This window comes from Hippocampus guttulatus, chromosome 12 (genome assembly GCF_054856545.1).
Source record: "Hippocampus guttulatus isolate MCC_2025c chromosome 12, RoL_Hgut_1.0, whole genome shotgun sequence".
NCBI classification, from domain to species: Eukaryota; Metazoa; Chordata; class Actinopteri; order Syngnathiformes; family Syngnathidae; genus Hippocampus; species Hippocampus guttulatus.
The window spans coordinates 7,549,761-7,571,739 of NC_141272.1; the positions used below are offsets into that span (position 1 = coordinate 7,549,761).

At 41.1% G+C, this 21,979-nt stretch overlaps 3 protein-coding genes across 5 annotated transcripts in view; 1 reads left to right on the forward strand and 2 right to left on the reverse strand.

Moving 5' to 3' along the window:
* Window positions 1-296: 296 nt before the first annotated feature.
* Window positions 297-4,714, reverse strand: mffa (mitochondrial fission factor a). Of its 2 annotated transcripts, XM_086125316.1 has the most exons (8): window positions 4,536-4,714; window positions 3,713-3,930; window positions 3,262-3,431; window positions 3,058-3,149; window positions 2,131-2,295; window positions 1,170-1,226; window positions 907-991; window positions 297-809 (listed from the first exon to the last, which is right to left on the reverse strand). In XM_086125316.1, exons 2-8 carry the CDS (start codon window positions 3,924-3,926, stop codon window positions 678-680), a joined length of 915 nt encoding a protein of 304 aa, XP_085981442.1. In that variant the 5' UTR covers window positions 3,927-3,930; window positions 4,536-4,714; the 3' UTR covers window positions 297-677. The 2 variants fall into 2 exon arrangements, with proteins under 2 accessions (XP_085981442.1, XP_085981443.1); XM_086125317.1 differs by lacking the exon at window positions 2,131-2,295.
* A 994-nt stretch (window positions 4,715-5,708) lies between these two features.
* Window positions 5,709-21,979, forward strand: part of egfem1 (EGF-like and EMI domain containing 1) — a 32,749-nt gene continuing 16,478 nt past the window's right edge. The window contains exons 1-16 of the mRNA XM_086125318.1: window positions 5,709-5,979; window positions 7,384-7,518; window positions 7,620-7,729; window positions 7,887-7,991; window positions 10,279-10,401; window positions 10,777-10,899; window positions 12,660-12,785; window positions 12,905-13,027; window positions 13,977-14,099; window positions 14,705-14,842; window positions 14,920-15,042; window positions 15,370-15,492; window positions 15,817-16,056; window positions 16,142-16,270; window positions 17,552-17,680; window positions 17,829-17,957. Coding sequence (XP_085981444.1) covers window positions 5,897-5,979; window positions 7,384-7,518; window positions 7,620-7,729; window positions 7,887-7,991; window positions 10,279-10,401; window positions 10,777-10,899; window positions 12,660-12,785; window positions 12,905-13,027; window positions 13,977-14,099; window positions 14,705-14,842; window positions 14,920-15,042; window positions 15,370-15,492; window positions 15,817-16,056; window positions 16,142-16,270; window positions 17,552-17,680; window positions 17,829-17,957 — 2,062 coding nt within the window. The 5' untranslated portion in view covers window positions 5,709-5,896. The remainder of the gene's footprint in view (window positions 5,980-7,383; window positions 7,519-7,619; window positions 7,730-7,886; window positions 7,992-10,278; window positions 10,402-10,776; window positions 10,900-12,659; window positions 12,786-12,904; window positions 13,028-13,976; window positions 14,100-14,704; window positions 14,843-14,919; window positions 15,043-15,369; window positions 15,493-15,816; window positions 16,057-16,141; window positions 16,271-17,551; window positions 17,681-17,828; window positions 17,958-21,979) is intronic.
* On the reverse strand, window positions 18,042-21,901 carry LOC147197177 (EH domain-containing protein 2-like). 2 transcript variants are annotated; one of them, XM_086125315.1, is made up of 6 exons: window positions 21,567-21,901; window positions 21,300-21,476; window positions 20,399-20,496; window positions 19,570-19,982; window positions 19,318-19,482; window positions 18,042-18,783 (listed from the first exon to the last, which is right to left on the reverse strand). In XM_086125315.1, exons 1-6 carry the CDS (start codon window positions 21,779-21,781, stop codon window positions 18,226-18,228), a joined length of 1,626 nt encoding a protein of 541 aa, XP_085981441.1. In that variant the 5' UTR covers window positions 21,782-21,901; the 3' UTR covers window positions 18,042-18,225. The 2 variants fall into 2 exon arrangements, with proteins under 2 accessions (XP_085981441.1, XP_085981438.1); XM_086125312.1 differs by having other exon boundaries at window positions 19,318-19,982.

The window sequence follows — 21,979 nt, forward strand, 5'->3', positions numbered from 1 at the left end:
AGTTAACTTTTAGTGTGACGTTTGCACCTCTCAGCAGGTATTTTGGCCTGCTTTTCATTAGAAAACTGATTCAATGGCTCCATGTTTGAAGGGGTGCTTTCTCTAGATGGTATTTGTCAGCTCCTTCCACGGAGGTTCAATAGAATTTTGATCAGGGCTCTTACAAGGACACTTGAAGAATAGTCATGTTTTACGCAGAGCCATTCTAACCTCTCTCTCTTGCACCACAGTTGTACATACCCTGCATGTAAATATATAAATATGCAACTTAATTACACATCTCTATCACAGCTGCATTTTTCCTTTGGTAAACAGAGCTGTACTTTATTAATGACATACTACTTTCATATTTACAAGTCACAGCAAGCACTGCTCAACATTTAGATTTAGAAACAAAATATAGCATTACTCCTTTCTAAAGTGATACATATTTACAAGTCATGCTTAGCATTGCTCAACATTTAGAATCAAAAACAAAAATAGAACCAGACTAAACTAACAAAAGCACAGCTGTAAAAAAATGGACATCCCTGTATATTAAATAAACCAAACATGACATGAGTGCTTCGCGCAATAGGTTATGGTCTTGCTCATATGGCAGCAAGTGTAACATGTCACACACGTCATAGAGATATGTTAACTTGTTTTGCAGGGGTACCAGCAATACAGATGTACTTTTAACGTTTTAACCACACCCACGTGTTGACGAGCCAGAAAGCGACAGTGACAGAGTACAGGATCATCTCGCGCTTTGCTCGCTCCTTATTCTCTTCTTCCAGAAGCTGGAGCCGTCGGTTTAACTTGATAAGCTACAAATTAAAAGTACATTATTTTTCCTCAGTTAGTTTTTGCCAGATCAACTCTCTTAGCCACTAAACACCGATGTTGTTATTGCAAGGATCCAACCTGTCGTCGAAGTGTTGCAGCATCTACAATGGTCATGTCATCAGATCCTCCATCCAGAGAGCCTTCGTATGTTGATAATGCAAGCCTTAAAAAACAGTTGCACAATAACCTGGATTAAAACGTGTTTAATATACCTCACGTAAAATGGTCTATGCAAATTCATTCATTTCTCGACAAATGGTGCATGAAACAAGAGGAATAGACAGGAAAGGATGGGTTAAAGGAGCGGAACAAAATGAAAAGTGAGTGCTACATGATGTTACCTGGATTCATTCAGGGGGTTGGAGCTTGAAGCTGACCCCCCTCGCAGTGATGTTTTTCTACAGGGGTGAGGAAATACAGGTTTGGGTTGGGTGAAAAAGGGAAAAATAAGAGCTAGCACTTACACAAAACACTGTTCCAAAAGCATGCAAATGTCTGGATACCCTTCCCTATTCTAAATAAAAACGCTTGCCAAACAGGTTAAAAATGTTTTGGTTTTGCCAATTTGCAAACAAGGTACGCAGGCCTTCATTTTAGTTGAATCGACTTGACCTCCCTCGTTAAGTCTGATGTTCTAACTGCCAAACCATTTCTCTTGTTTGTTACCAAGATTTGGCACATTTTGAACTTCTTTGAGGATTATGAGTATATTTATAACTGGTAGTTTGCTCAACCAACGAGTGTAACAGTTTATTTCACAAATTCTGCATTGTGTTCTTTGAAATTTGACTCTAATATGCACGCAGCACTACCCCATTTGTTGTAAGGTGGCATGCAAACACACAGTGAGAGCATGGAACATTATGGCACACCGCAGTGTTGCCTGGAGGAATTATGGCACACCGCAGTGTTGCCTGGAGGAATTATGTCCTCGCATTTGATAAGGAAATAACATTTGATGCCGTCTTAAGCTTAATTTACCAGCACCAAACTATTCACTATACTTGTACCTATTACACAACCTCAGGTTATCATACAGTAAATGGCAGGGGTTATTTTTCGGTCAGATAGCATCCCAGTAGCTTGTAACATATTGACAGCAGAAACTGTTATGCCATTTGACCTTTCCACCTGAAATGCTTCATGTGTTGGTCCATTATTAAAAGGTTTACATATCATTGCAATCCTATCTGATTACAACTGTGATGTTGAGGGGGCTTCACTGCTAGAAAAGATCGCCATCTCGCTGTGTGACGCTCTCCTTACTGGCCGAATGAGAGTTTGTGGCAATTGGGGGGTCACCTGCGAGGGTTTTCATCCAAGACCTCAAGGACATGCTCGTAGGCCCGACGTGTAGTGCACTGGAGGAAAGATAAAACGCCACTAGCGCTGTACAGGTTGTGTTCTTCTTCAGCCATGGTAGAAGGGGAAGGGGAGTGAAGAGTGGCTGGGGGGGATGCTGTTGCACTGCTTGGAGGCAACCATTTAGAGCAGCCAATTTAGAGAAAATAATAAGGAAAGGAAACAGGAAGAGAAAAGGGAACAGGGAAGGAGATGGGAGAGAAATGAGGAAAAGGAACTATCCTCAAATGTGTTAGTTCTGCTGCAGTGTTCAGGAAAGATACACTGCTACATAGCTTGAGAAAAAAAAATTTGACACCCAAAGCACGAAACAAAAATCGCCGTAGGGCATGCAAATGAAATTACATTTTAATTACAAGCTCTAACATGCATTATTTTTTAGGAATGGTGTGACCATGGTTAAAGAAATGGCAAGGATTATCCTAAATTGCCAACAAAAGAGTTTTATTGGAGCAACTGCCCTGCAAATACAGAGAGAAGCTAGGAAAAACAAGACATTAAATCATGCGAGCTAGGAAAAGGGATTACGTTACAAAACGGTGTGTTAATTATTTTTTTTTTTTGTGCGGTGGAACTCTTCTATATGATGGTCCCTGGGCACTCTCCTTCCTGACTGCAAAAATTGCAAAGGCTCTACAATTGACAAACTTTGCTCTTATCAAACAATTAATCCAAAATAAATACTTAATATGACACAACTTTTAATGGATTCCTGAACCACCACCCCCCACAAAAAATGTGTATTATGTGGCAATAAAGACAACAATGTCTCTATGGGGAAAAAAGGGAAACATGAAAGTAAAAGAAGTAGGAAAAAGATGCAGCATGCAAGAAGGATGCAGTACCAATGGATGAACAAATACTCACGCTGAATCATTATGCATCAGTTGACTACCATGACGGACAGCTGCATTCTCACTAGCTGAGCGTTCTCGTCTCGATCGGCCATGGGGCCGCAGCTAAAACAAAGAAGGCCAGTTATCCAAGATTGACTGTAAATCAGAGTTTTACTTTGCTTAATTGATTTTTCCCATACTGTAATGGAACAGGACTGATTGCTCTATCACTTACCACAGCCTCACTTTCTGGTGCTCTATTCTGCTCTTCCACCAGGAAGTCAAGAGGTCGCTCACTGAGTGTGAGTACTCTCGGTGGGGTCTTCAGGGACAAGGCTTCTAAAGGCGTTGACTGGATTAAATCTAGGTCTCTCGGTCTTGAAAACTGGCTGTCATCAGTGTCTCCTGAAGTATGGAGTCATCATATGAGGTCAAAGTGCTATCAAATATAAATCTTTACATTACAGGTTAATTAAAAAAAAAAAAGTAAGACTACATTGATGATACATTTCTTTCGCAAGCCTCCTTTTTTCAACCATCAAATAAATTCTAAAGGCCACACTCCGTCACAACCGCTTAAAATGAATATATTTTTCATCATATTGTATCTGGTACATGTTTACAAAGCCACCAATTTTAGAAGAACACATTGATTTTATATGAAGGGTACAAACAAGTATTCAGACCTGAGACAACAATTCTTTCCGGGACCTGCATTATAACACTCTGAGGAAGCTGCCGTGAGCCAAGACTGGAGTCATCCTGGCCTTGGGGAGCCACTTTAAGCATCTGAGGTATGCGCATCCTTTGGCTGATCCCCTCAGTGTACTCCAGATCATAGTGGATGCGGTTGATTTCTGCCATCTCGGCAACGGGAGAGGGGAATGTTGCGCCGTTCATTTGGCTGTGCGGAAATATGAAGTGACACCATCATTAGTTATCATACAGTCAATACTGACAGTATGCATAGTAGCGGACTCACTGCAACAAACTAATATTCACATCGCCATCGTCTCCTCGTACAGTATCACTGAGAGCCATTTCAAATGTATGATGCGAAAACAAATCACATGATGAAAACAATCACGTCCGTTGACAGACTAAACGGAGACTAAATATTAGTGGATTTTTTTCACAACAGTACACTGACATAAATACAAACCAGGTGGAACTATTACAGTTACATGTAAATGACCATGGAAATGGTCGTTAGGGAGTTCAAGTCAACCGCAATGACATGCAAAAGCCCTTTCCAATAAGTCTTGTTTCTTCTCATTAGCATTGTTTGCTACATAGCGGTCACCCTCAAACTTGTTAACACTACTATTCGCAAATATTAACATAAAACACGCTTGGCTAAGAGTGGTATGTGCTCCTTTAGCTAGGGTTTCTAATATGTGACATTCGAGGAAAAATAGATATACTGTAAATATAACTGGCTGTTTATGACGCTAAGTAACCATCTAGCATTAGCGCAATTGAAGCGCAGAGTTCAAACCTGTTTCTCACCCTTTGCTTATTTGCTCAAGGTAGCACTTTCCTCTAATAAAGCTCCCGAGTCGCGAAAAGTCCTTTCACATTTACTCCAAATGTGCGAGAGCAAAATACAACAGTTAAAATTCCAAAAGTCGAGGGCAGTCGGAGAGGAACTTTTCATCCTCCTGCGTGCTCAGTCGAACAGGAATCACCACGGGAAGTGACGTCACGGACACGACCGCTCATATCGAAAGCATAAACGTTTTTACGAATAAAGTTGTACGTCTAAATTCATTTTCCACAACAATAGCTACACTTGGTGCACAATATTACGAGATCACTTTGAGCAATATCAATTAATATACTATTACATCATGTATTACAATGACAAATCATAAAACCAGTAACAAAGTGTGAATATGTTTGTGATACAGATTTGTGGAAAGTTATATTAGTTGAAACAAAACTTTTATGAATAGTTACGTAATGCCATCAAACAAAACATGCCTTATGGATAAGTTCAGCTATTTTGAATTATTACTTTTATTGTTTTTTTATATCTCCCAAAAAGTTTATTTCGAGACCTCAATTCAAGAAGTAAAACTAAAAGATTACCAATAACTGAAAATACTTTTTCAGAAGGCCAATACCTACCTAATTTCAATATTAAAAATTATTTGGATTTCTTATGAAACATTCTTATTCCTTGAGATGGTCAATTTTGGACTTTTATCATCAATGTATCATAATGCGAATATATTATATACTCATGAAATCTCACTTTGTGTTAATGCATGAATTGGGGTATCCCTTTAGGAAGTGAATTTTCCACTCGATTCTAATATGAATATTTAATATCTAATATTTGGATGCACCCGTCTGTCTGTCTATCTATCTATCTATCTATCTATCTATCTATCTATCTATCTATCTATCTATCTATCTATCTATCTATCTATCTATCTATCTATCTATCTATCTATCTATCTATCTATCTATCCATCCATCCATCCATCCATCCATCCATCCAACCATTCAACCATCAAGACATGACGTTAAACTCCAGATTTCCGAGTCAGTTTTACTGGGGGTGGAGGTGGTAAGCAAACCACTCTACGACTGTGGGTGGTGCACTTACGCGCAAACCTGTTGACATGAGACGTCGACCTTCATCTTCTCTCACAGCTGACGCGAGCTCACGTCCGGATCACATGCCGGAGCACTAAAGACTTACACCAATTTTTCGAGCCTTGTCTCAAGACGGATTATTTTAATGGAAACGTGTTCTTCATTTGGTGGAGCGTTTTGCTTCCCGGCAACCCAATGATGATATCGGCTTCCTAAGGGACAGAAAGTATTGTTAAATTAGGCCTCTTTCCTCATATCAATTAGATATGTTCCCAGACATTTTCACTTTGTGTCTGATATCATTCAGCACATTATACGCCGGGTCAACATTGGAATTGCAACTCGAAATGTAAGTAGATTGTTTCGAAATAGAATATATTGTATCGAATATCTGAACTTGTTAAATGAAAACTAAACTAAATTACATGTTCACACACTTCTGGAGCGATATAGAGCATTCATTATTGTGACACGTGTGTGTGTGTGTGTGTGTGTGTGTGTGTGTGTGTGTGTGTGTGTGTGAACAGTTGTATTTAGACGCAAGCATCATGACCGATCGAAATCCTATTCTTTTAATTGGCCACTAGAGCTCGCACTTGCAAGTAACCTATGACAAATGCACGGTTTGAATTGCCTTTCATACACCTTCCAACAAAATTCAAATTTTAAAGTATTTTGTCTCGCCAACAGACGTCTATTAAATTAATTAGAGTGTGTTCGGCAAGGTTAAATGAAACGTTTTAATGACAAGAAAAGCTGAACACTTCCTTTCATTAACTTCAGGCTGTTAGTGTTTTGAATTGGAGCCAGATAATAATAATAATAATAATAATACATTTTATTTATAAGCGCCTTTCAAGACACCCAAGGACACTTTACAATAACAAAAAACACAAAACAATACGGGTTGAGCAGCGGCAGCCAAAACGCGCCAGCGTTCACTCAACCCGGAAGTCAGAAAGATGGTTGGTAGAGGTGGACCCTGCCATAGGCCACTTGGAAAGCCACCTGAAGCTCCCGCCATTGCCAGAAAAAAATAGAGGAGCAACTTATCAACTTGGGTGTTAATGTTGGTTGCCACAATAATAATGACAAGAAGAGTTAACAGACAAGCTAACAGTCTTTTCTTTTCCCCAAATCTGCTTGGAAAATGGTCGTGCAGACAATTGTAAATGTTAAACCTGTTCTCTGTTTACGATCACAAATCTTTATGTGCTTGGTCAACAACAAGTTTGGCTAAGGTACAGATCCTGTGATAGTGACGTGGAATATAATGGAAGCTCATTAGGAAGTGATCGGACGTTCTAAATAGAGGAGCAACTGGTTGCGTTACGTGTCATTCACACATAAAAAAAAAAGAATTTGGAGTGACCTGATAAACTAACAGTTCGCGGAGTTACTACTGTATTTTTCGGACTTGAAGACACTTTTTTTCAGAGTTTGGCTGGTCCTGTGACTTCTACAGAATATATATTAAAACTTAGAACTTGGACTCACACTGGTTTTGAAACTTTCGCTTCTATGTACAGAAAAGTGATTTCGTTTTTTTTTTATTTTTGGGCATTCTGGATGCCCCTGTAACATCATGTGGATTTTAACACATCACAAAACTTGCAATTGTCATTGGCAATATTGTTAAGAGTGATGTTCATGAGAAGAAGCATGCGAAAGGCCATGGTTAATCTGTTCTCTTTTGTGAAACTAATTCAAATGGCATCAGCAACAGATCTGTTCATCTCTGTCTGCATTTCAGGCCCAATGTTTGCGCCGACCAGGAGATGTTTCATTTGGGTGGCCCTCAGCCTTGTGTTCAGGGTTTTACACGAATGGTGAAGGTGTGGAGGCAGGGCTGCACAGGCCACAGATGGTGTGTAGGATATGAGAGGAGGTAAGAGTCACTCCTTTCTCCAACACTAAATAATTCATCATGTTCATGGTGAAATGTAGCTATTACAACCCAGTAAGCAAGGCCGATTTTGCTCTCCACAGGACAACATATTACACAATGTACAGACAAGTGTACAGGACAGATATTCGCACAGTTTATAAGTGCTGCCCTGGTTGGACTCAAACAGATGGCGAACCAGGCTGTCTTCATAGTAGGTATTATTAGCATTTTAATATCAGTATGCAACGTTTTCAATGGTGACCCCAAAAAATAAACCATACAGTGTGTAATTGCACCAGTTAACTAAACATTAAAAAATTGTAAAAATATATATGATAATGTCACACTCTTATATGTCACACCTTTAGGGATATGCAGTGCCAATACGTGTTTCAATGGAGGCCGATGCGCAGAGAGTGGGGATCTTATATGTCATTGTCCAAAAGGTTTTAAAGGGACACGGTGCCAATATGGTAAGTGTTCACTCCTATTGTTGTCAATATTTCACTGTTACTCTACGTACACCACATTTCCACCACGTCATCATTGGAGTTTACCTACAGCATAGCATCGACAGTCTGTTAACTTCTTAAGAGGTGGTCTTGTGGGGTCTCTGGCTGTTCAAGGTGGTAGAAATTCTTGAGAGGTCGTGGTACACATGGGCTTTGAAGGATCTAGTTCTGTTGAGTCTTGCTGCAATTAAAAAAAAACCAGTGCTTTGTGTGCTTGGGATTCTAACCTGCCAAATGCCTCGCGACACATTCAAGAAACAAAATACTGTAAAATACCCGTTGTCCAGTAAATACATAGGGACTGTTGGGAATACTGATGGTGACCTGAGGATATTGGGTTGCTAGCCACCCACCGCGCACACACACGCACACACACACACAGATGTACACTCCACAAGGCCTTTGCCACCCTCACAGATTCACCTGAGCGAGCGCTTGCCTGCCTCTGTTTTTTAAACGGAAGCCCTTCTTTACGACAATGTCACAAGCACGTGTTGTAGAGGCAGCTGTCTGCTGTGAGTGTTTTTGGCCCAAACTATTTGCTTTTCGCACATTGGAGTGATAGATTAGATGAGGATTTCTATGAGTTTGTCTTTCACATGTTCTAAGGTCTCAGCTCAACTCACTTTTTTGGTTTTCTTCAGTGATGAAAGCACTCTCTTTCTTGCACTTCTGCGGACAGATTTATGCAGCTCTCCATCATATGCAGAACAATTTATCCACTGCACACATTGTTGTTAAATAAATGCTGCAGTAAGACTTTGTAATAGGACTTCAAGTTTGGTTTGAATTTAGTGTGTCTCTAAAATGTATATGTTGAAAAAACACACACACACACACACACACACACACAAGATTCAGCTGAGCAAGGTTGGAAACTATTGATGATTCCGATTACCGGTACTTACTTTAGTTTTTGTTATTCATGGTCAGTACTGACTTCACACTGGAGGTGGTTTGAGTGGTTTCTGTTCCGGTTTCTTGGACACAATTAGGACTGAAAGTTTCGACAAGCATTTTTTATGTTCGAAGTGTGACTTGTATATTGAGTATTTGTTGCAGGAGCAAATAGTTAGGCCATCTCTCATCGCTTCAACTCTCACCCCGATTGCAGAGTTCATGTTTGAACGGGATTGATTTATAATGCTAAATCAAACACACCTGCTGTTTATATGCAGGGTGTAAGTACTGTACACGAAAACCTGTTCTCGTGTCGTCTAATGACACGAAAAAGTATAACATCAAAACAAAAACTACAGAACTTAAACTGATATCTTGTTGAAAAGGGAATTCAGTTTTGTTGGTAGTATTATGGAAAATAAATTCGAATCAATTCTGTAATGTACTATTTCAATAAGACTGCTTCAAAGTTGAAGCAGTCAGTTGAGGTTGTTTTTGGTGGAGGAAGCGAAGAGATCTTTTGGGAAATTCTGAAGTGGAGTCTAGAGAACACGCTATGCAAGTAAGACTTAATGATCTACACAGGGATCTGGAATCAGTCTGTCTGTAGAGAACACAAGAGCTTTTAACCAGCTGTGTGTTGTCCGTGTTACCGGATGGGAAACTGTTATTTGCCCTGTTCATATAGCAGCTCCATGGCAACACTTTCCACTTGAGTGTAGAACACACTTAATTCCGTGAATAATGGCATGCACCAGTGTGTTTCCAGCAAAGAAAGTGACAACTGATCTTTAGATCTAGATCGAGATCTTTACAGACTCATTTTGGGGAAGAGTCTCAGATTTCCATCCCGAGGTTCTGATTTATGGTCCTTCTTGATGTGTCCTTAACCAGTTATGTAATCCACAAACAGAGGCACTGTTCCATCACTTCTGTTGTATCTGTTGCCCCTTTTAGACTGCCTTCCTGGCACTTTTTTCTTTTTTTTTTGCTTTTCGACAGAATTGGACATTGTCATATCCATGCACATGCACACAGCCATTGCAGCATCACACATTCAGAAAGTTACATCTGGCACACACTCTAATACTACATCAGAACTTTTATTAATTACAGAATGAAGGATATAAGAGTCTAATTCTTCTTGTGCATCTTCTTCTTCGTGTTGTTTTTTTTTCCATTTCATTTTTCATTTTCAAATTCTCATTTATCTCTAAAATCTTTAACAGAATGATCAGCAATGTATTGAGTTTTTTCCCCCCAATGCATATATTAATTTAAAATAAAAGTATCTCACGTTGTCTTAATAATTGAGCCAAGTCATTTTCACAATTTGCTTTTCTTTCAGATATAAATGAATGTGAGGTGGACAAAGGAGGCTGCGAAGAAAACTGTTGCAATACGATCGGCAGCTACTACTGCAAGTGTCCTGTGGGCAGTGAGTTGGGGCCAGATGGCAAGTCATGTCAAGGTAAGAAGAACGTGAGGAGACAACCAGTTTGCACAAACACATTTTTAGGTGGCCTTCCCCTGTGCAGTTTGGATAGTTTTCTTCAGTATTCCAGCCTAACCGTGACCTGAATAAGGACAAGTAGTCTAGAAAATGAATGGACAACTGGCTTCTGATGTTACCACCACCTTTCTTCCCAGTATCGTTTTATTTATATATGGACCACCTTTGGAATAATAACAGTTTGGTTAGTTGGCATGTTCTCACTTTGTTCGTGCTTTCCCTTTTGATGGCTTTCTGCAGATGAGGCTACAGACAACCACAGTTTACCACACTAGACATCTTCCTTTTGTTTTCGATTATTCTGAATATTATTGTACATTTGTGTGTGTTCAGATGTCAATGAATGCGCGGAGCTCAATGGAGGATGCCAGCAGACGTGCGTCAACACACCAAGCTCTTATTTTTGTGAGTGCAGTGAAGGATTCCGCATGCACACTGATGGTCGGACCTGCATTGGTAAGCGGTTTTAACACTTCCTCACTAGCTCATGTTGCTACATTGGCACACACATTTCAAACATTGTTTTAGGGAATGAGAACAAATACACAGAATATGACATTGGAAAACCTTCGTACTTGTGCATTAAAAAAACCCCCACACACCCTAATTAAATTCGCTAGACAAAAATAACGGTACCCTTAACTGAATGTTTTTTCCCACAGTCTTTTGAGCCGGTCACTCCAATCAATTAATTGCTGTAACTAACACTCAGTGAGACGTGCACACCGTGCACACAAGTATTTTGGCCCACCCTCATTAATAACGACTACAGCTAGACCAGCTTTGAAGAGTGTCTGTGAAAGAAGGTCAAGACTTGGTTATGATCTGGGAATGTTTTTCTCCATCTGACTCTGGGTGTCTTGAATCTGTGTATGAGTGGTTCAATGAAATAAAGATTGTCAAGGTATTCTGGAGCTTTTTGTACTGCCCAGCATCACAAAGATCGGAATTAGTTGCAGGTCATTCGTCCTTCAACAGGATAATGACCGAAAGCTAAAGTACCGACAATGGAAAAACTTTGGCCTACTTTGAAGAGTTCTTACATAAAGACTCTTGAACATTTGCGGAAGGCGTTGAAACATGCAGACTGCAGAAGGATCACATCAAATCCGGAGCATGTTGCGCTCAATGAATAGTCCCGAATACCCGTCAGCAGGTGCAAAAGTCTCATTGAGAGTTACAAAAAAAATGTACACTGATTGAATTTTAATTGCTTTTTTACAGACTCAAGGTCCAGGCATAGACAAGCAACATACACAAGTTTAGAGTTGATCATGCTCTAAAACAAGAGAGAATACAGCGAACATGAAAAAAAGTTATGATTGTAGTGAGAGTCTCGCTCCGTCTTTCTGTCGTATCTTTGCACAAGAGGACAGACTTTGAGGTTTGGGCCTGCTAAAATCATCAGTGTTAAAATCTTTTCTTCCAATAAAATCTCAGGCACAGAGGTGATATTTCATATTTGGTTCATCGTACTGTAATTGGAAGGAAATATTCGAAAGTCAGTAGGACTGCCTGCGGTAACTGTAACTTACGGTACATATTCTTTTCACCTTTTAAACATATTTTTGTGTTTTGATGTCATTTATTATACTCATTCTAATCATTTAAGGGAACGTTCACCATACACTCTTCTGCCTATTTTGCGCGGCACACCACATGGAAAACCAGATCACACACAATGCAGGCGTGCAAGGAGAGATTCGGCGAGAGACAAACAGTGCTGCACCGTTTGAGATGGGAGTGAGGACGGTGACTCGTTCAAGGGCACCATGAATGTTTATCGTGCAAATGTCCATCCATCCATTTTCCGAACCGCTTGATCCTCATTAGGGTCGCGGGGGGTGCTGGAGCCTATCCCAGCCGTCTTCGGGCAGTAGGCGGGGGACACCCTGAATCAGTTGCCAGCCAATCGCAGGGCACACAGAGACGAACAACCATCCACGCCCACACTCACGCCTAGGGACAATTTAGAGCGTCCAATCAGCCTGACATGCATGTTTTTGGAATGTGGGAGGAAACCGGAGCACCCGGAGAAAACCCACGCAGGCCCGGGGAGAACATGCAAACTCCACACAGGGAGGCCGGAGCTGGAATTGAACCCGGTACCTCTGCACTGTGAAGCCGACGTGCTAACCACTGGACTACCGGGCCGCCTCGTGCAAATGTTTTACATTTATTTCTCATACATGCATGTGTCTCCTTTGTTTTTTAAGCCATACACTCCTGCTTGGTGTTGAATGGTGGTTGTGAGCACAAATGTCTAGACATGGGTAACAATCACTATAAATGTGAGTGCCGAAAGAACTACAAGCTCAAGACAGATGGGAGACACTGTGAATGTAAGTCATCAGTCCTAATTTCCTCCACAAGACCTTGAACAAACAATGTGTTTATCAACAAGATACCCAGGATTGAATGTGCATGTGTGGGTCAAATCCTCTGTGGCTTTATGTGGCAGTGAGGGAACCCTGCGAGGAGCGGAACGGAGGCTGCAAACAGCTGTGTGTCTCAGCGGATGGCCATGTTCAATGCAGCTGTCGACCCGGTTTTACTCTGGCTGAAGATGGCAAGAGCTGTGAAGGTGAGGAAGCAGATACACTCATCTTACACTGGGCATTAAGGGACATTAGCAAATAAGATAGGAAAACCTTTATTAGTCTCGCAATGGAGAAATTCCATTGAGCTCTTTCAAAAATTCTTCAAGGGATTTTCAGTGCTTTACTTGAGTCCGATTTATTTATTTATTTAAAATCACAATTACACACAAAAGTCTCAAATATTGATCGTTATTGGGTTGGTCAAGGCAGAAGTAGCGATTTACTGGAGCGCTAGAAAATGAAACCTCTGAAGTTGAACAGCTCTGTAAATAACCACTTAAACTTAAACCTGAACTTGTATTAAAAAAAATAAACAAATACATAACGGCTGCTACAACTCTTCAAATGTGCATACCGGTACACAGTTTATCGTATTTATGTTTTCATTTTACAGCAATTAACTTATTTTCAAGCATTCGTCATAGTTACAAATTTACTAAACTCAAATACAATGAAGAAAAGCATTGACCCTGAAATTGATTTTTGGATGTTGGATGAAGTATCAGGGTTTTTTGTCCTAATCTCCATCTCTCCATCTCTCGACAAAACCTTGCTCCAACAAATGCAATATCGTTTGTAATATCTGCCGCCAGTATTTAATTTGCAATCATGTTATGTCTGCGTGTGTATATCAGTGGAAATTTCCCATCTATCGTAAAATTTAATCAACAGAGCCAAGAGGGACAGTTTACTCAAGTCCCGCCAAGACAGATACATTTTATTTCATGCAAGCTGAAATGCACATGACCGTGAATTCCAGTCTGACCTACCAACATACGTTCTTGTGTCCATGACACTGATAAATAAATCAAGATGTCTTTGTCAAGGATCTTCCATTCTTTTGTGAGTCTTGCTTTTCTGCCATTTGTATTGCATTCCTAGGTCTTTAAAATAACCAACCAAGCACTTTTGTGCATGTCCCGTCTTCAACAGACATTGACGAGTGCAATACCGGACATCACAAGTGTTCCCATGGATGCGTCAACATGCTGGGCTCCTTTCGATGTGTGTGTCATCCGGGCTTTGAGCTTGGTGCAGATGGAAAACGGTGCTACCGTGAGTAAAGATAACATCTTTTTTCCCCACTACAGACCCATTATAGCAGAAAAAGAATTGATACATTCATCCACCAGTGGACAATGCTTTGTGCACACGTTTTGAACGGTGAAGGACATTCCCTATGCAATGTATGACTCCTTTACTTCCTTTCCAAACTAAAGTCATTTGTACTTGTTTACCGAATATTTTGTGTCTATTTTATGGCCAGGGCGGCCCGGTAGTCCAGTGGTTAGCACGTCGGCTTCACAGTGCAGAGGTACCGGGTTCAATTCCAGCTCCGGCCTCCCTGTGTGGAGTTTGCATGTTCTCCCCGGGCCTGCGTGGGTTTTCTCCGGGTGCTCCAGTTTCCTGCCACATTCCAAAAACATGCATGGCAGGCTGATTGGACGCTCTAAATTGTCCCTATGTGTGAGTGTGGGCGTGAATGGTTGTTCGTCTCTGTGTGCCCTGCGATTGGCTGGCAACTGGTTCAGGGTGTCCCCGCCTACTGCTCGAAGACGGCTGGGATAGGCTCCAGCACCCCCGCGACCCTAGTGAGGATCAAGCGGTTCGGAAAATGGATGGATGGATATTTTATGGCCATACACTTTTGTACATGACAGGCATAGAGATGGAGATTGTGAACAGCTGTGAGAAGAATAATGGAGGCTGCTCTCATCAATGTGAGCACACCACCAATGGGCCCCTTTGCTCCTGCCATCATGGCTACCAGCTAGACCAGGACAGGAAGACCTGTGTAGGTAAGAACTTCTTTTAGCCTAGTGAACCGTCAGTTATATACGGAATCTAACAATGTGCTTCTGCGTACCTACTTCAGACAGTGATGAGTGTGTCAATGGGGAATCCTGCTGCAGTCACTTCTGCAGAAACTATCCAGGCGGCTACGAATGCAGCTGCAGAGCCGGCCACACACAAAACCCAGATGGCTGCGGCTGTGATGGTAAGAGTTCTGCATTGTTGGCGAATTATGTTTTTTTTTTTTTTGTGTTGTGGCACTGTGATTTTGTACGCAAATCCCAAGACATGTTCAAGTGACAGAAGCTATTCCAGATTCCGTGATAAAGAACAGAAAGTGTATGGTTGCTAAGAAGCAAACCATTATTTAAAGGCATTTGTGCAATTGATACGACAAGGCAAGCTACCAAACATTAGATTCAAGAGTTGTTGATTCGTCAGATTCCAGTCCATTTTATTTCAATGATAACAACTTTTGTGCAGTCCCTCTCTCGATTTTTTTTCAAATGTTATTTCTCCATTATCTTTTAAGATATCAACGAGTGTCTGGCAGAGACTTCAGGCTGCGACCATGGCTGTGTCAACACCCTCGGAGCGTATGAGTGTTTTTGCCGAAAGGGTTTCCGCTTGGATCAAGATCAGCACACTTGCATCTGTCAGTAACCTTGACCCAATTCTTAACAAAATGCATTTTAAAATGCAATTTTCCATGAATTCTATGATTTCTACTTACATGTGTCGCCCAACTATCTCCTGCTTTAACACAGCCAAGGGTGTGAGTTTGTTTCAACCTACTTGGCTAGACTGGCTTTAAATGAACAATCGCAACATTGTGATATTATGACCATAAAAATATATACCCAGTAATTCGATCCACATGAAATTTTAGTTAGTCCTACAAAAATAACATTTAAATAGAATATTTAATCACAATTCATATTCCAATGGTAACATGTGGTCATTGTGTGGCCTTTGTTAGCTTTGTATAGCAGAGAGTTGGAGGAAGATGAGGAGGAGGAAGAAGAAGATGCAGAGCAGATGGAAGTCTCGAGGTTTCCAGAGCTGCTCTTCCGTAACGTTCCCCAGCTTCTCCATTACACGGCAGCATTACGTTCCCCGTACGACGGCGATCATAAAGATAACGATGCTGGTGACTCTGATGAAGTGTTTGAAAGCTTCATAAAAAGTCGAGAAGAATTTCGATTGGACACCCAAATCGGTACAACAAAAGCATGATCAACTATCCGCCGATGGTGCTCAACCTTTCTGACAGTGTCTTTATTTTTATTTTTCATTCTTGACAGTGTGTCTGGACAATTCTTTTGGGGAAGACTGCAGTTGGCGATGTGAAGATTGCGTCAATGGAGACTGTGGTAAAAATAAAGACCGCTGCGAATGTTCACCTGGATGGGCTGGCATTATCTGCAATGAGAGTAAGTTCAACAGTTTCTTATATTCGGTATGAAGAGTGCCTGTCGCATCTGCTTTTTGCATCACATACGCTTGGCAGTCTGATCCTTAGTTTCCAAAATGCTTTAAAGAGATTTGTTTTCATTTGTGCGATACAAAAGCTTCAACATCGTCTACCAATGATTTTGTTTTTACCTGTTTGTTCACAAATAAATTGATTTTCACTAAACTATGTAACGGATGCAGCATGGTACCAACGAAGAAGTCATAAAAAGTTGACATGACTTAACTCAATGTGAGACATTTTGATTTGAAAACAACTTCTTTCAAAGTAATATATGACGACGAATGGCATAATTCACATTCATGAAGTCACAACAATGTACAGTTTGGTCCTGATCCAAATTAGGATTGATTCTCAATGAAACGTCAATACGGTTAAAAAGTTACTTTTTTATTGATGAAATTAGTCTGACAGTGTTCACTTTTGTGATTAAGAGAGACTCTTTGGGGAGTTCACAGAGAACAGCAGCAGCGAAAGAATATGCAGTCTTTTTGCCAGACGAACTATCGTTTATCTTTTAACTAGTTATTTTTGGCCATGAATATGTACACGTACACACGCAGACTCAGAAAACCATCATTTTTCCCACCTCGAGGGAAAATCCATCTGTTAGTTCTATTTGCGCTACCTATAGAAGTGTAGACCAGTTTTAGACTGAGATAGCCTCCTGCTTGCATCAATCCAGGGTCATATATCAAAACCTGTCAGCTCTTCTGCGTAGGTTGGATCATTGTTTATGGACTCCTGAATAAAAAAGCACCAGGCGAATCAATCTGTAAACTACCTTCCAAGGCCAGGGCCCTCAGCAGGCCGGAGTCCAAGGATGTTCATTGCCGGGTTTAAAACCAAGGGTCCACTCTTCCCGTGCGCTCCTGTGACTAATGGCTGTGTCTGCTGTGAACCCGAGTCATGCTGGTTCTCATGAAGGGAAAGTCATGTGGGATAAGTCCATTAGAACGTCGCATTTTCTACAGAATACACGCTCCCAATGCGCCTGGCGCTGCTAGGATGCACAGTCACTGGACACTTTATGCACTTTATGCGTAATCCTCGCCAGCTAATCAACAAACAAGACAGCAGCAACCAAAAATGAGACCATAAAAGTCCATTTTGATTGCGAATGGATAGTACTTTGAATTGTCCAGAATTTAAAACCTTACACATAAGCCAACATAAGCAGTGTCTTAACGTTACCCAATGGTGACGATGTATTTTTCTCAAGACCCACATTATTTTCCAGCTTGTCCACAGGGCACTTATGGGCCTCATTGTAACAGTCTGTGCCAGTGTAAGAATGGAGGCACGTGTGACCCCGTGTCTGGGAAGTGCTTGTGCCCGCCGGGGGTACAAGGTCTACTCTGCGAGGCCGGTTTGTATTATTTGTACACAAATTCACGCACATCTGCACCAAACAAAATATTTTTTCCATCACATAAAATTCCGTTTTATTGTATTCTCAATAAAAATGTTGCCCTTTGATTATGACCAATGTTCTCCGTTATCATTCATGTTTGCAGGTTGTCCGAGGGGCTATTTTGGAAGTGATTGCATGATAAAGTGCAACTGTCCCAACAATGGACACTGCCATCGTTTATATGGAGCTTGCTTGTGTTCCCCAGGATTATATGGTCGACACTGTCATCTGCGTGAGTACCAACTTCATTTTATCGTCTCGATTTTTAGTGCCGCCATTTTAAAGGTGCTGATCACGCTCATCGGAAGCAATGAAATATTACTCATAGTTATCTTTTAATTGCAGCTTTAACACCAAAGTATTACGACTGTGTCACATAAACTGAATTCACAATTCTGTATGTATTGCTCAAAGTGAAGAAAACTGTCTTCTCGTATGTTTTTTTTTGGACAATCTGTACAAATGATGCACTTAATTATTGCCCCATACTGCATGTCAATTCAGATCTCTTCATCAGTCATATTTAGTCGTTTTGAAGGAGGTAGCAGGTGAGAGGGCAGCTCACGCGGAAGCCAATGGCCCTCCAGTTTTCCTTCGATAAGATGGACAGCCAGTGCGAACTCCTCATTGTCCAACATACCATCTGCATCAATGTCTGACAGCCTCCAAATATGAGCAAGCACAGAATTTGGCAGAAGTGTTGTTGTCATCCATTCTTTGACTTTGGTTCCACTAAGTTTGCCTTCATTTGGGCTGAGGTTGTAGAAGATCTCATCGTACTTTGGCTTGTGTCTCTCCACTATCCACTCAATGGAATCTTGTTCACTGTCATCGTCATCTTGGATTTCCTTGAAGGGATGCCTCTTGTAATGCTCGCGCCTGAACGTTCCCAGGAATTCGCCATCTAGAACTCCGGGGAGGGATTTATTTCCAAGTTCTTGTTGCTGAAGTAGGTGAACCAGGTTAGCTATGTCAGTGTTTAGGAGTTTTTCAAGGGAAGCCATCAGACTTGGTTTCAGTTTCTTGAACTTTGAGAAGTTTTGACTCAGAAGTTGCTCCTGAAAAAGCAAAATTGTAAATGATGAGTCAGATCATATTTAAGGGGGATAAAAATAATGATTGGAGAAGCCGACATGATGCAATGCGTAGGACTTCTTTTTAATCAATTTTAGAATCATATCCTGCTTGCACTTTGGGATTCCATCAAGCATATGGTGTTATAAAAAAGGATAATATTTTAAAAATACTGCTATTAACAATACCTGCCTGAATGTAATGATGAGTATTTGGTTTTGATTTGATAGTATTTCGCATTATATCTGAGAATATTCAATTCCAAATAAGTTCATTATTGGATAAAGCAAGCTTGTTATGTTCATGCATTTTGGGTATCATGACAACTGCTTTCATTTGTTGTTGCCAAATCCTTTTGTTCACAAGCAAATATTCCAAATGCATTTCATAGCTGACCGGCTTTGGGTTCGTTTTAAGCTTATGTGAAGGTCATGAATGGCACAATTAGCTTCTGGATGATAGCCATTCCTCAAGTGGTTGGCCTCTTAAACTCTCTTAATCCAGCATTTCAGTGTGACCTGCATCTTGGTGCAATCGGGGAAATCTCCCGCTGGAACTCTGTGTTGCTGCTGGATCTTGGTGAAAATGACTGGAAGCTCGTAGATCAGATTGTGCTTCTTGTTCTCTTTGCAGAAAATAGTCGGCATCTCCTGCTTCAGATAGCCGATGATGTGTGCATGAGCCTGAGCGAGCGACAAAGCACATATCAAATACAACAATATCAACTCTGAATGAGAATCGCTGAATGTGTTTCCCGTTGGATATTTTACCCTCACAAGTCGTGCTCTCTTCACCAGATCATTCAGTTTTCTCACAGCAGCATTGTGTGGGAGGTTTCTTAGGTCGGCCAACAGATCCTCCTCCTCCAAGTCTATCAGTTGGTAGTGGTCACACATCCGCCTTGGCTCTGACCAAAAGGATCCAATGTAAACTCGCAAAATTTCAGGGGTTCTAAAAACTTTCCCCAGTGACCACATGAGGGCGCCATATACTCTCATGAGCTGCTGCGAGTCCACACCGTCAGCCTTATTCAGAACCACACGTAACTTGTCCTCGTAGCCAAAAAGAGCCCCAAAGCCCCGAGTGAGCTCATCCGAAAACTCAAGCTTGTGTGCGTCGAACAGCAAGATGATCCGATCCACACGCTCGGCAAACCAGCGCAGCACTGCTGGGAAGTCGTAGCCTTATAGGGCAAGGAGCAGAGGGTTTCGATTAACATTGATGCTAATGGCATCTGCCCCTGGGACAAGGAGCAGAGGGTTTCGATTAACATTGATACTAATGGCATCTGCCCTTGTGCCTCAAGGAGCAGGGAGAAATATGTAACACATCCCAGCGGCCCCTCACTGTTCGCAAGCTATTCCAGCTACACCCATAGATGAATGCGTCAAGAAAGTAAAGTAGAGGCAGCTTTGGTACTTGCTGCCGATCCCCTTCCAACTCTGTGAAATTGTTCTCATCTGCCATGGTCACGAATCAACTGCATTTGATTAAGTATTGCATCATTCAAATTCCTACTTTGCCTCATCTGCTTCTACTCTCATTTTGATACAAACTGGATATGTAGTGGGAGCAACATTATTTAGTATCTTAACTCACCTCTGCTTAGTTTTTTCCTCGCTGCAGTTAAGATGCCCGGTGTATCGATGATACTGATACTCTCGAGGACCTGATTGGGCATCTGCACACACTGAAATCTGCAGATGAATGATTCGACATTTTTACTGCGAGAAAGGCATCTTTCTTCAAATGGCATGTGAATGATGAGATGCTGTTGCCAAGTGAAAATTCCAAAGAGTTAAGTCAAGTACTGTTAATCACATCGATCCGCGGATACCAAGTGTATATGCAGCATCTTATGATGATTCGACTTGGATCTTTGCAAGGAAAAAGCCATATATACATACCTGTCAACTCATACGGTTTAGCCATAGTTCATACGGATTTTGTGGTGAATCTTACGTATATGGCCGTATTGCACAAATCATACGGATTCTGAAAATTTCCGTTTGTTTTTTTTTACCAACTCCAAATGATTTGGAGTTGGTGAAAAAAGTAACGCAGGAATACAACTCTGAACACAGTAATGCCACTGAGTAGAATGATGATTAGACATTAACCAGACATTGTATTATGGAGATCTACAATAAATATCATTGAAAATTTCGTGGTTTTTTTTCTGCCGTTATTTTGACATATAAAATGCTTTGGTATTGTATAAGGATTTTTTGCTCTTTATAAGGATTTTTTTGGTAGTTTATACAGGTTGGCACTCCGAAAAGTTGACAGGTATGTATATATCCAATAAATAAGTTTGTCTATTGAACTGTTTGGTTTTTTTCTGCAGAATATCAGGAACATGAATGCTTGACCGCTCAGCATTTACACACGACTGCCCCTGGCAATATTATTGATTGTTAACATAGCTCGATGCAAAGTTGATGATCACAAATTTTAACGCCCTCCCTCCTCCATCTCCTTATCTCTCGCTTCACATCACCTGTTCAGAAAAGTATTCCCAAAAGGGTCAAGGTGGCGAAATGGTTTTTGGGTATCCATGGTGAGGGCATTCCCTGGTGTGATTCCCTCTACCTCTCCGTACATCAAGGCTGTGAAGCAGTCGGTGGTTGGCTCCGGCCCCACTCTGCTACCCAGAAAGTCTTGTTCGATGAGATATCTGAACGCACAGATGGCACCGGAATGTGCTTTTCTGTAGATTCAGATGGATACTGTTGAATTGCATCAGAATGTACCCAAATGTTATTACCTGATGAAGGTTGTCTTTCCTGTTGAGTACTGGCCCATTACCAGCACCATTGGTTTGTTGTCAAAGTCCGCATCCTCATAGCTTGGAGAGTGGTAGTGATGGAAGGAATAGTACTTCTCTATCGGCAGCAGTCTTTTGTAGTAAAGATTCCTTAGCTCCTCTGTCACCATGTTGACACCCCCGAATGTTTTAGGATTGCCTCTCCGACGAGACATTGTGAAGACGACTTATCACAGAGTTCTTTTTTTCCCGTATGAAAGGCTCAGTCTTACAAGCACGAAACAAAATGATGGAAGAATGTGCTTGACAAATATTGTCAGATTCCCCCAGCTGCTTGCTCCATCCTGCAGCGCGACATTTGGAGGGTGTAACCAGAGACTCCAGCTGCACCTCACACAAAGCCTCTGTCAAGC

What these genes read in the sequence shown, in the direction of transcription:
- mffa (XM_086125316.1), bottom strand. Translation starts at nt 3,926, where the DNA reads ATGAACGGCGCAACATTCCCCTCTCCCGTTGCCGAGATGGCAGAAATC. An exon ending in CTGATGCATAATGATTCAGC is followed by an intron (nt 2,296 to 3,057) that starts GTGAGTATTTGT and finishes GCCTCCAAGCAG; the next exon opens with TGCAACAGCATCCCCCCCAG. An exon ending in CTGCAACACTTCGACGACAG is followed by an intron (nt 810 to 906) that starts GTTGGATCCTTG and finishes TTTAATTTGTAG; the next exon opens with CTTATCAAGTTAAACCGACG.
- LOC147197177 (XM_086125312.1), bottom strand. Translation starts at nt 21,781, where the DNA reads ATGTCTCGTCGGAGAGGCAATCCTAAAACATTCGGGGGTGTCAACATG. An exon ending in GGGAATACTTTTCTGAACAG is followed by an intron (nt 20,497 to 21,299) that starts GTGATGTGAAGC and finishes ATTCATCTGCAG; the next exon opens with ATTTCAGTGTGTGCAGATGC. An exon ending in GAGGAAAAAACTAAGCAGAG is followed by an intron (nt 19,983 to 20,398) that starts GTGAGTTAAGAT and finishes TTGCCCTATAAG; the next exon opens with GCTACGACTTCCCAGCAGTG.